This window comes from Ornithorhynchus anatinus, chromosome 1, assembly GCF_004115215.2.
Source record: "Ornithorhynchus anatinus isolate Pmale09 chromosome 1, mOrnAna1.pri.v4, whole genome shotgun sequence".
NCBI classification, from domain to species: Eukaryota; Metazoa; Chordata; class Mammalia; order Monotremata; family Ornithorhynchidae; genus Ornithorhynchus; species Ornithorhynchus anatinus.
In genome coordinates this window covers 155632134-155648230 of record NC_041728.1, presented here as the reverse complement: position 1 = coordinate 155648230, position 16097 = coordinate 155632134, and the positions used below count along the sequence as shown (strand labels likewise).

The 16097-nt window shown below is 43.3% G+C and overlaps 1 protein-coding gene and 1 non-coding gene across 2 annotated transcripts in view; one reads left to right on the top strand and one right to left on the bottom strand.

The window, feature by feature from the left end:
* Positions 1-15897, top strand: part of ARL14 (ADP ribosylation factor like GTPase 14) — a 56111-nt gene extending 40214 nt beyond the window's left edge. Inside the window, exon 2 of the mRNA XM_029074381.1 lies at positions 14442-15897. Within this exon, the coding sequence (XP_028930214.1) occupies positions 14515-15084 (570 nt within the window). The 5' untranslated portion in view covers positions 14442-14514 and the 3' untranslated portion in view covers positions 15085-15897. The remainder of the gene's footprint in view (positions 1-14441) is intronic.
* LOC114817507 lies at positions 7946-8082 on the bottom strand. The gene has a single exon (XR_003765372.1). It is a non-coding gene; the product is annotated as a small nucleolar RNA SNORA7 (small nucleolar RNA).
* Positions 15898-16097: the final 200 nt, after the last annotated feature.

Genomic DNA, 16097 nt, shown 5'->3' with positions numbered 1-16097 from the left:
CTGCTCCCTCTCTGCTCCCCCTCCGCTGTCTGCTCCTCCCGCTTCCCCCCTTCACCTCCCCTCAGCTAAGCCCCTTTCCCTCTGCTCCTCCCCTCTCCCTTCCCCTCACTGTGCTCATTTGTATATATTTTTATTACTCTATTTATTTTGTTTAATGAGGTGTACATCCCCTTGATTCTATTTATGGTGATTATGTTGTCTTGTTTTTGTTGGTCTGTGTCCCCCGATTAGACTGTAAGCCCGTCAATGAGCAGGGATTGTTTCTATCTGTTGCCAAATTGTACATTCCAAGTGCTTAGTACAGTGCTCTGCACATAGTAAGCACTCAATAAATACTATTGAATGAATGAATATAGTAAGCGCTTAACAAATACCATCATTATTATTAAACCACCTCTTCCTCAGCTCCCCCTCCTTTCCATATCACCTCAACTCACTCCCTTTGCTTTTCCCCTCCTCGCTCCACAGCACTTATGTATATAGGTATATATCTATACTTCTATTTATTTATATTGATGCCTGTTTGCTTGTTTTGATATCTATCTCTCCCTCTCTAGACTGTAAGCCCGTTATGGACAGGGATTATCTCTTTATTGCTGTGTTGTACAAAAGTGCTTAGTACAGTGCTCTGCACAGAGTAAACACTCAAATACAATTGAATGAAATGAATATTTCTTTTGGAAAGTAGCATGTCCTTATGGAAAGAACACAGGCCTAGGAAGCAGAGGACCTGGATTCTAACCCCTGCTCCACCACTTCCCTGTCATTCACTCAGTCCATCAATCGTATTTATTGTTTACAGTGTGCAAAGCACTGTATTAAGTGCTTGAGAGAGTACAGTTATAACAATATAACAGACACATTCCCTGCCTGCAACAAGCTTACAGTCTGGAGAGGGAGACATACATTAATATAGATAAATAAAATTACAGATAGTCATTCAATCGTATTTATTGAGCACTTAACATAAATGCTGTGGGTTTGGGAAGGGGGGTTGAATAAAGGGAGCAGGACAAGGTGATACAGAAGGGAAGCAGGATGGCCTAGTGGCAAGAGCCCGAGCTTGGGAGTCAGAGGTCATGTGTTCTAATCCTGCCTCCGCCACTTGTCTGCTGTGTGACCTTGGGCAAGTCACTTCACTTCTCTGTGCTTCAGCTACCTCATCTGTAAAATGGAGAGTAAAATGGTGAGCCCTATATGGGACAACCTGATGACCTTGTATCTACTCCAGTGCTTTGAACAGTGCTTGGCACATAGGAAGTGTTTAACAAATACCATCATTATTATCATTATTATTATTAAGGGAGTTGAAGAAAAGGAAAAGAGAGCTTAGTCTGGGAAGCCCTCTTGGGGAAGATGTGCCTTCAATAAGGCTTTGAAATTGGGGAGAATAATTGTCAGATGTGAGGAGGGAGGGCATTCCAGGCCAGAGGCAGGACGTGGGTGAGAGGTTAGTGGTGAGATAGACGACATGAAGGTACAGTGAGAAGGTTAGCATTAGAGGGGAGAAGTGTTTTTGTCCGTCTGTCTCCCCTGATTAGACTGTAAGCCCGTCAATGGGCAGGGATTGTCTTTATTGCCGAATTGTACATTCCAAACACTTAGTACAGTGCTCTGCACATAGTAAGCGCTCAATAAATACTATTGAATGAATGAATGAAAGTTAGCTGGGTTGTAGTAGGAGAGTAGGGAGGTGAGGTAGAAGGAGGCAAGGTGATTGAGTGATGTAAAGCCAATGGTGAAGAGTTTCTGTTTGATGCGGAGGTGGATGGCAAACCACTGGAGGTCCTTAAGGAGTGGAGAAACATGGCCTGAACGTTTTTGTAGAAAAATGATCTGGGCAGCAGAGTGAAGTATGGACTGGAGTGGGAAGGGACAGGACGTAGGGAGGTCAGCAAGGATACATTAATCAAGGTGAGATAGGATAAATGATTGGATGAACGTTGTAGCAGTTTGGATGGAGGGGAACAGGCAGATTTTGGTGATGTTGGGAAGGTCAAACCTTCCCTGCTGGGTGACCATGGAAAGGTCACTTAACTTCTCTGTGCCTCAGTTTCCTCAAATGTGAAATGGGGACTCAATACCTGTTCTCCTTCCTAGTTAATAATAATAATAATAATGATAATGATGGTATTTTTAAAGCACTTACCATTTGCCAAGCACTGGCACATGTTGTTCTAAGCACAGGGGTAGATACAAGATAATCAGGTTGCCCCACATGGGGCTCACTTCCTTCATCCCCCTTTTACAGATGAGGGAACTGAGGCCCAGAGAAGTGAAGTGACCTGCCCAAGGTCACGCAGCAGACAAGTGGCGGAACCAGGATTAGAACCCACATCCTCTGACTCCCAAGCCTATGCCCTTACCACTAGACCATGCTGCTTCTCCTTTAGATTGCCGATTCTCCTTTAGAGTGCCAGGCCCTGTGAGACCGGGTATCTTATAGCTACCCCAGTGCTCAGTACAGTGCTTGGTGCATAGTAAGCTCTTAAGAAACACCACAATTATTATCTACAACTTAACTTTAACTTTACCTCATTCTCATCCATCTCACCGCTGACCCCTCACCCACATCCAGCCTCTAGTCTGGAACCCCCTCCCCTTCACATTGGACAGATGACTGCTCTCCCAACCTTCAAAACCTTATTCAAATTTCATCTTCTTTCAACTAAGCCCTCATTTTCCCCTTACTCTCCATCCCTTCAACGTTGTCCTTGCACTTGGATTTGTACTCTTCATTTACTGTACTCTTTAGCCCACAGCACTTAGGTACATTAGCTTAATTTATTTATTCTATATTTATGTCTCTTTCCCCCTCTAAACCGTAAGCTCCTCGTGGGTAGGGAATGTGTCTACTGAATCTGTTATATTGTACTCTTCCAAGCACTTAGTACAGAGCTCTGCATGCATAGTAAACACACGATAAACATGTTTGCTGATTGTTTTTGAAGGATTAGCCGGGATTAGAACGCACAACCTCTGACTCCCAAGGCCTTGCTCTTTCAACTAAGCCATGCTGCTTCTCAGTTATAATACTGATAATCGTACTTGTTAAGCATTTACTATATGCCAAGATCTGTTCTAAACACTGGGGTAGAAAAAAGGTTATCAGGTTAGACACAGTCCCTGTCCCATTTAGTTAAGCAACACATTTAGTTAAGCAACTTTGAGATAAATCCAGATCATCATGGAGACTTTACCAATCCACTTCCAGTGTCCATCCCTCATTATTCCTTTCAGAATCTGCTCATCATCATCAATGATATTTATTGAGCACTGTCTGTGCGCAAATCACTGTACTGAGCTCTCAGGAGAGTACAGTACAATGGAGTGGGCAGGCATGTTCCCTGTCCAAAGTGAGCTTACAGTCTAGAGTCAAGCCTCTGATAACTATTTCTTTTTTAATGCCCCAAGATATGCGTTCTCCCAAAGGCCGCTGTCTTCATAGCAGAACGGGGATTTAACTGCTGCTTTATTCTAGTGAGGAAAGAACTTAATGGGACCAAATGGACTACACTGGGTGGTTAGTCACAAATTGGGGTTTGTGGGGTTTTTTGTTCTACCTGAAAATCTAGTGATGGAACCTAAATGGGGTCTTGCCTCTAGCCAGAGTGACAAGGGAGGGGGCTCAGGGAACAGGCATCAGGGTCCGACAGTAGTGGCATGGAGGTGGGAGAATAGCAGTGAAGTTGGAGGAAGGAAAGGAGGCTATTTAACTCCTCCCTCCTTTTAGATGGCACCAACGCCATTTCTGCCACCACCTCCATCAACACCATGGCCATTTTGATCCATCCTGGAGCATTGTATGATGGGAGTTTCCACCATGGCCAGTCAAAAGAAGATCTGGGTATGGCAGAGCATTAGAGAAGCAGTGTGACTCCATGAAAAGAGCCTAGGCCTGGGAGTCAGAGGTCATGGGTTCGAATCCCCGTTCTGCCACTGTCAGCTGTGTGACTGTGGGCAAGTCACTTCACTTCTCCGTGCCTCAGTTACCTCCTCTGTAAAATGGGGATTAACTGTGAGCCTCACGTGGGGCAACCTGATTACTCTGTATCTCCCCCAGCACTTAGAACAGTGCTCTGCACAAAGTTAGCACTTAAATACCAACATCATTATTATTATTCCTTTGATACCCAGTCCCAGAATAATCACTGAGACAAAGTATTAGAATGTCAAAATGCTTGTTTTGGGTTTTTTTTGTTCGTTTGGTTCGACACATTTCGACATTAACATGTGGTGCATTATTGTCAATTGGGTTCCAAGATGATCTCACAATATAAGTTGTTGATTTTAGCCAACAATTCCTTCCAATGGTAGGGCAATAAAAACTGTCCTTGGATCTGCAGCTAAAGACACTATTTACAGAACCTGCTGTGACTCAGCTATTTGGACTCCTACTCAGTCCAAAGCCAGGGCATATTTTCCTGTTTCCCAACCTCCTTACTGATGAAGACAGAACAGGAATTTTCCTTTTCTTAAAATAAAGCTTCTTGTCATGATAGACAGTGTGGCCTAGTGGAAAGAGTATGAGCCTGGGAGTCAGAGGACCAGGGCTCTAACTAGCTCCACCACTTGTCTGCTGTGTGACCTTGGGAAAGTCACTTTACTTCTCTATGCCTGTTACCTCATTTGTAAAATGGGGATTAAGACTGTGAGTCCCACGTGGGACAGGGACTGTGTCTAACCTGATAACCCTTTTTCTACCCCAGTGCTTAGAACAGATCTTGGCACAAAAGTGCTTAACAGGTACTATTATCAGTATTATAACTGAGAAGCAGCATGGTTTAGTGGAAAGAGCAAGGGCTTGGGAGTCAGAGGTTGTGCGTTCTAATCCCGGCTCTGCCACTTGTCAGCTGTGTGACTTTGGGCAAGTCACTTAACTTCTCTGTGCCTCAGTTACCTCATCTGTAAAATGAGGATTAAGACTGTTGGCCCACTTGGGACAACCTGATAACCTTGTATCTGTCCCAGCGCTTAGAACAGTGCTTGGCATATAGTAAGTGCTAAACAAATACATCATCATTATTATTATATTTAACATTTTAAAATGGGGATTAAGACTGTGAACATTGACTGAGTCCAACCCCGATGCTCTTGTATCCACACCAGCACTTAGTACAGCGTTTGCCACATAACACTTGAATATGTCATAAAAAGAGAGTCCTGGTGTTGGTCTCATGGAAAGAACTGGGGAAGCAAGAGCCTTGGGTACTATACTGGATAGGCGATCAGTTTTGAAGATTTCTAGCCAAAGGACCACTGAGGGGGTTCTGTGAGGTGAATAGTCCCAGCGGTAATCCTCAAAAATAGCTGGCTACTATGGGCAGTAGAGGCCGCAGTGACTACAGAGGCAACCACCTCCAGGGTTGTGGCACTCTGACACAGTATCGATCTATTATTGATATTTACTCAACCATATTTATTGAGCCCTGAGGAGCATCATGGCGTAGTGGATAGAACAGAGGCCTGGGAGTCAGAAGGTCATGGGTTCTAATACCAGTTCCGCCACTTGCCTGCTCTGTGACCTTGGGCAAGCCACTTCACTTCTTTCTGCCTCAGTTACCTCATCTGAAAAATGGGGATGAAGACTGTGAGCCCTGAGCAGGACAGAAACAGTGTCCAACTCGATTTGCTTGTATCCACCCCAGCGCTTAGTACTGTGTCTGGCACATTATAAGCACTTAAATACCACAATTAATAGTATTACTAAGGGCTTGGGAGAGCACAATGCAACAGAGGTGGTAGATATGATCCCTGTTTTATTGAGCATTATCTTGTGCAGTAAACTTTGGTTATCTTGGCCATAAATGGGTCCTGCCCATAAAAAAAACAACTCTCATATGTACCTCACAATGTACTGCACCCCTCCCTGTTTACTTGCTTGCTAGTCAATCGTATTTATTGAGTGGTTACTGTGCAGAGCACTGTACTAATAACTTGGGACCATTCAGTATAACAACATAACTGACATATTCCCTTTCAACAGCGAGCTTTCAGTCTAGAGGGGAAGACAGACAGGAAGACAGACATTAATATAAATAAATTAGATATGGGACTAGGAGAGGGGATGAATAAATGGAGCAAGACAGCATGATGCAGAAGGGAGTGGGAAAAGAGGAATAGAGGGCTTAATCAGGGAAGGCCACTTGGAGGAGATATGCCTTCAATAAGGCTTTGAAGCCGGGGTGAGTAATTACCTGTCAAATATGAAGAGGGAGGGCATTCCAGGCCAGAGGCAGGATGTGGGCAAAAGGTTGGGTGCAAGATAGACGAGATCTAGGTACAGTGAGTAGGCTGGCATTAGAGGAAATAAGTGTGAGGGCTGGTTATAGTAAGAGAGTAGAGAGGTGAGGTAGGAGAGGGCACAGTGATGGAGCGCTTTCAAGCCAATGGTAAAGAGTTTCTGTTTGATACAGAGATGGATGGGCAACCACTGGAGTTGCTTGACGAATGGGGAAACACGGACTGAATGTTTTTGTAGAAAAATGATCCAGGCAGCAGAGTGAAGTATGGACCAGAGTGGGGAGACACAGGAGGCAGGAAGGTCAGCAAGGAGGCTGATACAATAATCAAGGCGGAATAGTATAAGTGATTGGTAACAGTTTGGATGGAGAGGAAAGGGCTGATTTTAGCATTGTGGTGAAGGTGGAACCCCTAGGATTTAGGGAAGGATTAAATATGTGGGTTGAATATTCCAAGCACTTAGTACAGTGCTCTGCACATAGTAAGCTCTCAATAAATACTATTGAATGAATGAGAGAGAAGTCAAGGATAATGCCCCTGCAGGAAGATGACTGGCTGTGATGAGAGAGCGTGAGTGCTGTTATTGCTATTACTATAATAAATTCCTTCCCTTAGGTTCTCAGTCCTGAAGCCTCAGACATCTCTATCATGGCCATTAAGATAAAACAAACATTTGTCCTTGGTTCTGCTTCTGGTTTGTTTTTTTTTAAATGGTATTTGTTAAAAGCTTATTATGTGCCAGGCACTGTTCCAAGCTCTGAGGTAGATACAAAGTAATCAGGTTGGACACAGTCCATGTCCCACGTGGTGTTCACAGTCTGAATCTCCATTTGACAGAAGAGGTAACTGGAGCACAGAGAAGTGAAATGCCTTGCCCAAGGTCACATGGCAGACAAGTGGTAGAGGCAGAATTAGAACTCAGGTCCTCTGACTCCCAGGGCCATGCTTTATCCACTAGGCCATGCTGCTTCTGTTTTTTCAAATGCAATCCTTAGTTTTGCCTCCTCAAGGGTTGCTTTTGTTTCACTCTCTTCCTGTAGTCAGGAATGGAAGAAATCAATGACTGGTATTTATTGAGTGCTTACTGTGTGCAGAACACCAAATTTAGCACTTGGGAGACTACAGTACAGTAGAGTTGGTAGCCATGATCCCTGCCACCAAGGGCCTACATACAGTCTAAAGGAGAGAGACATTAAAATAAAATTACAGATAGGGGAAATGGCAGTGTATAACGGTACATTCCTAAATGCTATGGGGCTGGGTTATCCAAGTTTCTGTGATTCCAGAATCCTGGTATAAGGAATGAAGATTGATTTCAATTCCCCATGAGAGCAACTCATCTTGTGTCAACTCTGAGTGAGTTGACCCAACAACCCAGAACAGTGTGTGTGTGCGCGCGTTTGTGGTGGTGGGATGGGGAGAGAGTACTGCCGTTCCACACCCCTCTTATAGATGAACTTCAGCATCAGCCTGAATAACAACTATACTGTTGTTGTTTTATGCTGTCGAGTCGTGTCCGACCCACGGACACTTCTCTCCCAGAATGCCCCACCTCCGTCTGCAATTGTTCTGGTAGCATGTCCATAGAGTTTTCTTGGTAATAATAAGGAAGTAGTTTACCATTGCCTCCTTCCACGCAGTACAGTTGAGTCTCCACCCTCAACTCTCCCATGTCACTGCTGCCCAGCACAGGTGAGTTTTGACTTGTAGCAGATTGCCTTTCACTCGCTAGCCTCTGCCCAAGCTAGAAATGGAATGGATATGCCTCTGCTTGACTCTCCCTCTGGAGTTGGGACTGGTAGAGTACTGGAAACTCTCCAGGTGCAACCCCGAGAGGGGTAACAACTACATAGGTAAAAATAAAATGGAAAAAAAGTCTACAAGGTTCTTTCTTCAATCAATAATATTTATGGAACACTTACTGAAGGCAAAGAACTGTATTAAGGCCTTGAGAGAGTACAACATGAAAAAGATACAAGTCCCCTATCCTCAAAGAAGTTATAATCTAAGAGGAGGGGCAGACAGACATGATTATTTACAAATAAAAGGAGAAGGAGAAAGAACCGAGAATATAAAGAAAGACTGAACCATGTAGTTCTGGCCCTACTCATTAAAAATTAAATGTACAAATAGACCAACATATGTCAGTCCCAGTAGACAGAGTCAGGACTTTAACTCAGGTCTCCTGATTCCCAGAATTCAACAAATGTCTTTTACTAGTTGGTTTTGTTTTTTTCAAGGCATTTGCCAAGCACTTAGTATGTGCCAAGCATCGTTCTAAGTGCAGTGATAGATATAAGGGAATCAGGTTGGACACAGTCCATGTCCCATGTGGAGCTCACTGTTGTAATCCCCATTTTACAGATGAAGTAACTGAAGAACAGAGAAGTTAAGTGACTTGCCCAAAGTCACAGCAGACCAGGGGTGAAGCTGGGACTAGTACCCAGGTCCTTCTGCCTGGGAATCAGAATCCTTCTGATTCCCCGGCCCATGCTCTATCCACTAGGCCTTGCTGCTTCTCTAAAGTAATAGAGGCATACTAGTAATAGTAGTAAAGATTCATTCATTCAGTCGTACTTATTGAGCGCATACTGTGTGCAGAGCAGAGTACTAAGCACAATTCAGCAACAAATAGAGACAATCCCTACCCAACAACGGGCTCCTAGTCCCCTCTCAGGGTCGCACCTCACCAGTTTCCAGTACTCTGCCAGTCTTGCCTACAGGAGAGTGATTCAAGCAGAGGCCTGTCCATTCCATTTGTAGCTCAGCCAGTGGCCAGCAAGTGAAAAGCAATCTGCTCCAAGTCAAAACTAACCTGTGCTGGGTAGCAGCGGCACGGGAGAGGCTGAGGGCGGAGACTCAAATTTACAGCGCAGAAGGAGGCAACAGTAAACCACTTCTAGATTTTTACCAAGAAAACTCTATGGATACACTACCAGAATGATTGCAGGTGGAAGTAGGTCTTCTGGGAGAGATGGGTCCATGATGTCGCTGTGGTTCAGAGACGACTCGACAGCGTAAGACAAGTAGTAAAGACATTTATTTGTATACTACTTGAAATCCCAACAGTTGCATCAAAAAACACCCTTTGTGCATTCAGTAGGCTCTTGATGTTATTACTTTAATAACCTGCATCTCATTCTCTGTAATTTTGAGACAGTCCTAAGAGAATTTAGGCTAAAGTTGAGTGTGTGATTCTTATTCATTCCATATGCCCTCTCATGGGTTGATATCCATGATGATTGTTTCACTCAAAGAGAGGTTTTCCTCTTGATCAACTGCTCACTCTCTTTCTCCTTGAATCTGGTTAACAAGTGGTTCAGATGGTAATGGGAAGATATGTTTCTTTCACTTCCTTTCTTTAAAATAACTTCCTGGGTCCAAAGTCCCTTCCTTGAGCTAAAGGTTAATGTAACAACTGGTTCAACTTCTAGAAGGTCTACATTGATTTGCCTAATCTATGAAAAACTTGTGGCAAGCAAATAGCTGACATCACTGCTTTGTGACTGGGTTTGGGAATTAATGCTTCCGAGAAGCAAAAGGGTATGTTAGAAACTTTCTCTTTGTTGCTGAAGCCCATGACTGATTAAGATCTGAACCTTTTAAGGAAATGTTTTTGAATCTTACCTTTAAGGTTGAATTTCTGCTTCCTGAATAAATTGTCTTACTGTTTTAAAGTTTTAAATGGATTTCTTTTTTTTCCTCCAGGACATACTTTGCCTTGTTATTAGGAGGTGGTACATAAAAGAAGTGGCGTGGCCTACAAATACCATAAAAAAAGGCTCTCTGATTAATTGAGAAGCAAAGGAGGTTTAATAAATACAATTGATTGATTGAGAATCAATCGTATTTGAGTGCTTACTGAGCACAGAACACTTTACTAAGCACTTGGGAGTGTCCAATACTACAATATTACAAGCACATTCCCTGCTCACATCCAGATTACAGCCTAAGTGGGGAGACAGACATTAATATAAATAAATTATGGCTATAAAGCTAAGTGCTCTGGGGCTGGGGATGGTGGGTGGTGAATAAAGAGTACAAGATAAGATGATGCAAGTTGGGAAAAAGGAAAATAGGGCTTAGTCAGGGAAGGCCTCTTGGCAGAGATGTGCCTTCAATAAGGCTCTGAAGGTAGGTAGAGTCATTGTTGGATATGAAAAGGGAGGCATTCGAGGCCCGAGGTATGATGTGGGCAAGAGGTCATTCATTCAATCGTATTTGAGCAATTACTGTGTGCAGAGCACTGTACTAAGTGCTTGGAAAGTACAATTCGACAACAAATAGAAACAATCCCTCCTGAATGGGAGGTGGCGAGATAGATAAGATCGAGTTACAATGAGTAGGTTGGTATTAAAAAAATAATTCTTCAGCACTTACTATGTGCCAAGCTCTGTTCTAAGCACCGGGGTAGATACAAGTTAATCAGGTTGATCATGCTCCCTGTCCCACATTCATTCAGTAGTATTTATTGAGCACTTACTATGTGCAAAGCACTGCACTAAGCACTTGGAATGTACAGTTTGGCAACAGATAAAGACAATCCCTGCCCATTCACAGACACACTCTCAACGGGGGAGACAGCAAAGCAAAACAGGACAAAACAAAAATGAGACATCAAGATAAATAGAATCAAGCAGATATATACCTTATTAACAAAATAAATAAGGTAATAAATATATACAAATGAGCACAACGCTGAGGGGAGGGGAAGGGGGAAGAGCAGAGGGGAAGGGGGGCTCAGTCTGGGAAGGCCTCCTGAAGGAGGTTAGCTCTCTGTAGGGGTTTGAAGAGGGGAAGAGAGTTAGTTTGGCAGATGTGAGGAGGAAGGGCATTCCAGGACAGCGGTAGGACGTGGGCCGGAGTCAACAGCGGGACAGGCATGAATGGGGGACCATGAGGAGGACCATGAGCGGCAGAGAAGCGGAGTGTACAGTGTGAGCAGTAGAAAGAGACAAGGGAGGTGAGGTAGGAGGGGGCAAGGTGATGGAGAGCTTTGAAGTCAAGAGTGAGGAGTTTTTCTTTCGTGCGAAGGTTGATAGGCAATTACTGGAGGTTTTTGAGGAGGGGAGTTTCATGCCCAGAGTGTTTCTGTAGGAAGATGATCCGGGCAGCAGAATGAAGAATAGACTGGAGTGGGGAGAGACAGGAGGAACACATGGAGTTCACATTCTTAATCTCCATTATACAGATGAGGTAACAGGCCCAGAAAAGTTAAAGTGACTTTCCCAAGGTCACACAGCAGGCATATGGTGAAGTCAGGATTAGAATCCAGGTCCTTCTGACTCCCAGGCCCATACTCTATCCACTACATCACCCTGCATCTCTGCTTCTGATTAGAGGAACAAAGGCTAAGTTGTAGTAGGTGTCACAAGCCTCCCCAGGTTCATACCAACCAGGACCTTCCTGGACCCGAGAAGCCTCGGTGACACATAGTAAAGTCAGACCCCACCTGTGATCAGCAAGGTTACTGGGGAAATTCTTTTACTAAGTTTTACCAGCGTGCAAGGGAGTGACACAAACATATACTCACTCACTCCACTCCTCCAAGGGTCCAATACCAGGCTGCTGGCCAAGGGAGCCCATTCTGCCAATGCTTCTTTCTGCTTCCAAGTGCTGTTGCCTTCTGCTGCTTTCAAGTGCTGCCTTCCTGCTGCTTCTGCTCCTCCAGGTGTTTCTTGCTCTTATGGGACAACCTGATTACCCTGTATCTCCCCCAGCACTTAGAACAGTGCTCTGCACATAGTAAGTATTTAACAAATACCAACATTATTATTATTGTCAGCATACTTCTGCTCCAAGTGCATCAGTGCTGCCTTCCATGTGTCTCCTGATGATTCAAAACTAGCACCTTTTATCTGCCTTAGATGTCACAGCTGTGGCTCTACATAGCATTGATGGTCCAGGCCCATTACCTGATAGAGCAGGGAGAGAAAGCAATGTATAGGTCTATGCTCCGCCCCCACAGGCCAGCAATCACCTGCCTCAGATAGAGCCCATTAGTGCCTTGGCCAGTCTCTTTCTTGTTGTTCACGAGATCACAGTCACCAATAAGGCAGTTCTTTGTGGGTTCACTACAGTAAGATAGGAGTGAGGTGAGGTAGGAGAGGGCAAGGTGATGGAGTGCTTTAATGTTGCTAATTTAATCTCCCTAATATAAGTGTGGAGGTCACCCTCACAGGTGGACCCTGGACCTTGGAAGATGCAATCATATGACAAAAATCAGAATATTCAAAGACTGACCCATGAATCTTTTTCTAGGTATTTGTTAAGCACTTACTGTGTGCCAGGCACTGTTCTAAGTGCTAGGGTAGATAAAATCAGGTTGGACCCAATCTATGACCCACATGAGGATCACAGTCTTAATTTCCATTTTTCAGATGGGGTAACTGAAGCACGGAGAAGTGAAGTGACCCAAGGTCACACAGCAGAAAAGTGGCAGAGCTGGGATTCTGACTCTGGCAGGTCCTTCTGACACCCAGGGCTGTGGTCTGCCCATTAGGCTATGTTGCTTCTTCAAGCATGCTGCTTCATCAAGCACTTCACACCCTGAATGTTTAAAAATTATGGAAAATGTATTGTTTACCAAACCACCTTTGTTCAGATTGAAAATGAAGTTAGTGCCATTAAGACTTCGATCTGGGAGTTTACAAGAAACTACCTTTGACTCTACTCCTTGTAAGTGGCATAACGGAAAAAGCCTAAGACTGGAAGTTGGAATTTGGGAGATCCTGGTTCAAGTCCCAGTTCTTTTTCTGGCCTGCTGTGTGACTGTGGGCAAGTCATTTACTCTCCCTGTGCTTTCATTTCCTCCCCAATTAATTGTATTTATTGAGCACTTACTGTATGCATGGCAATTGCACTACGCACTTGGGAGAATACAACTGAGTTAGTAGACATGTTCCCTGCCAACAGTGAGCTGACGCTCTAAACGGAGGGATGATATTAATATAAATGCTGTATAGTTATGTACAGAAATGCCTTGGGTCTGAGGGTGGGGCGAATACCCATTTTATTTTTCTTCATTTTCTTGATAGAGATATGTGTCTTTGGTCCTCACTCCAAATGCTAAACCCAAAAGAAATGGAGAAATCATTCATGCTTATCTATTGACCTTAGTTAACTGAAAAGTTTTTTAGATTGGCATTTGCATGACCACTAAATTCTTAAGAGAACTAGGAGAGTAGTCTGTAGGAGAAGCAGCATGACTTAATGGAAAGAGCATGGGCTAGGGAGTCAGAAGGTCATGGGTTCTAATCCCGGCTCCGCCACTTGTCAGCTGTGTGACATTGGGCAAGTCACTTAACTTCTCTCTGCCTCAGTTACCTCATCTGTAAAATGGGGATTAAGACTGTGAGGCCCATGTAGGATAACCTGATTATCTTGTATCTACTCCAGTGCTTAGAACAGTATTTGGCACATAGTAGGCACTTAACAAATACCAACATTATTAGTAGTAGTAGTAAACTCCCATTAGGTTAACAAGTTAGCCATAATTAGGAAGCAGCAAGGCCTAGTGGATAGAGCACGGCCCTGGGAGTCAAAAGGCCCTGAATTCTAATCCCAGCCCCACCACTTGTCTGCTCTGTGACCTGGGCAAGTCATTTTACTTCTCTGAGCCTTAGTACTGTAAAATGAGGATTAAGACCATGAAGCCTGTGTGGGACAGGGACTAAGTTCACCCTGATTAACTTGTATCTACCCCAGCGCTTGGTACAGTGTCTGGCACATAGCAAGTGCTTAACCAATACCATTTTAAAAAATGATATTGTGGATATCAGTAGATTTTAAATTTTAGGATAATTTTTACTTGAGCAATCTCAAGCCTCTGCAAGGTTCATTTTCAATAGAGCAGTCCAACCATAGTTCCTTCGCTGTTCTAGGCAACACATTTTCTTACTTTCAACTATTCAAAGGCCCCAGGAGAAAAAGCAACAGGGCAGTATTATTATAATCCCTCTCATTAACAAGGCATTCCAACCTTTGGGCCCTACAATTGATTTTCCGGTTACTCATGTCACTCACCCCTCCCTTCCTCCCCTACCCCCACCCAGGAGAGACCAGGAAACAGCAACCACCTATAAAACACTGTCTAATTATAGGCAAACAGTTGATAAGCCACAAACCTGAACACACAAAGGTTTCTATTCTTACCATATGACATGAAGTCTTCACCCTCTTTTTCCCTCTGCCAGCAGGAATTGGAAAAAGGCAAACTCGGGGTCTGGATAAAATCTTTTCCAAGACGGAGTTTTGTACATTAAAGTAAAAATGGGCCTGGTCTGTTCAAAATGCTCCAAGGTCAACAAGCAAAATCGGATTCTCCTCCTGGGACTCGATTCATCGGGGAAGTCTACACTGCTGTACAGATTAAAGCTTGCGACGGACGTAGTGACTACTCCGACAATTGGATTCAATGTGGAGATGATTGAAATGGAGAAAAAGATTTCCCTAACGGTCTGGGATGTTGGTGGGCAGCAAGAAATGAGGATGTACTGGCGTTATTACTGTGAGAATATAGATGGACTGGTCTATGTTGTGGACAGCTCGGACAATCAAAGTCTAGAAGAGTCAAAGAGAGAATTTCAGAGCGTCTTAAAATACGAAAACATAAAAAACGTGCCTGTTGTCCTTCTGGCCAACAAACAGGACCTACCCGGAGCCCTGAGTGCCGAAGAGATAATCAAGAAGTTCAACATGGAGAAATACTGTAGCGATCGAAAATGGTACGTGCAACCTTGTTGTGCCCTATCAGGGGACGGGCTAGCGGAAGGATTCAGGAAAATAACTGGATTTGTAAAAAGCCACAGGGAAGAAACTTTGGCAAAATTAAGGCTGTGAAAGATACCAAACTGCATGACTTGAGGGGTGTCAAACTTGATCTCTTTTGAAGATGCAGGATTTCAAACTACAGAATATTAAAATCACCACCGTGTTCCAGAGAATGGGAAAGCGGGGAAGATAGGCAAGTCATCAGATTTTATCGCAGCAAACATTTTCTGAAGTCTCATTTCAATCCATTTTAAATTAAGTTACACAGAATACATAGTTAGAGGCCAAACTTAGGTACTGTTAAAGAAGTTATTTAATAACCATCTTGTTTAAGATCACAGCGGTATGAAGATTTAAAAATTTGATAATGTGAAAGTAGCATTTTTGTTCTAAGCACAGATGTCTTAGAGTGAACCAGCTTAAATTTCTTTGTAAATTGGAATTATTTATTGTCTTACTGTATTTTTCAATACAGTTAATATATTATCGTTATGTTCATCACTAGCAGAGTGCTTTCCCACTTGGCTATTCACTGTTACTTTACTGTGGTAATACTGTGACGTTGTGAAAACCCAAAGAAACCCAAAGTTCAAGCAGGTTGAGGCAGAGGCTATACATGCACACAACTGTTACTTCCTACTCCAAAACTATATTTCCAGCTCATGGATCATGTTATAACCCAGAACTGACTCAACTTGAAAGAAGATAGTGCCCTAATTCTTCCCGTGTTGCGTTATATCAAAATCGGGTGATGGAAATTTGTATTGTAACAGATTAAGGTGTATCATTTGTACGAGAGCATAAACTATTGACATTAACTAACTGGAAACAGAACGTCTAGGAGAAATTCGTTTTTCAAAATAAAGCTCTTTTTATTAAAGAGTCAAGAGTGTTTTTTAATGAACTGCCATTTAACAGTGCGGGAACTGGAAAGGAAAGCATGAAATTCTAAAGTTTTATATCCACCTTATGACTACTTTTTAACCTCAGTAAAGGGTGGGAGGAGCAACTACTTCTTGGGTTGTATGCCAATAAAGAGTCATTCCGACTAAACGCCAGGTCCATAGATTTTAATAAAAAAA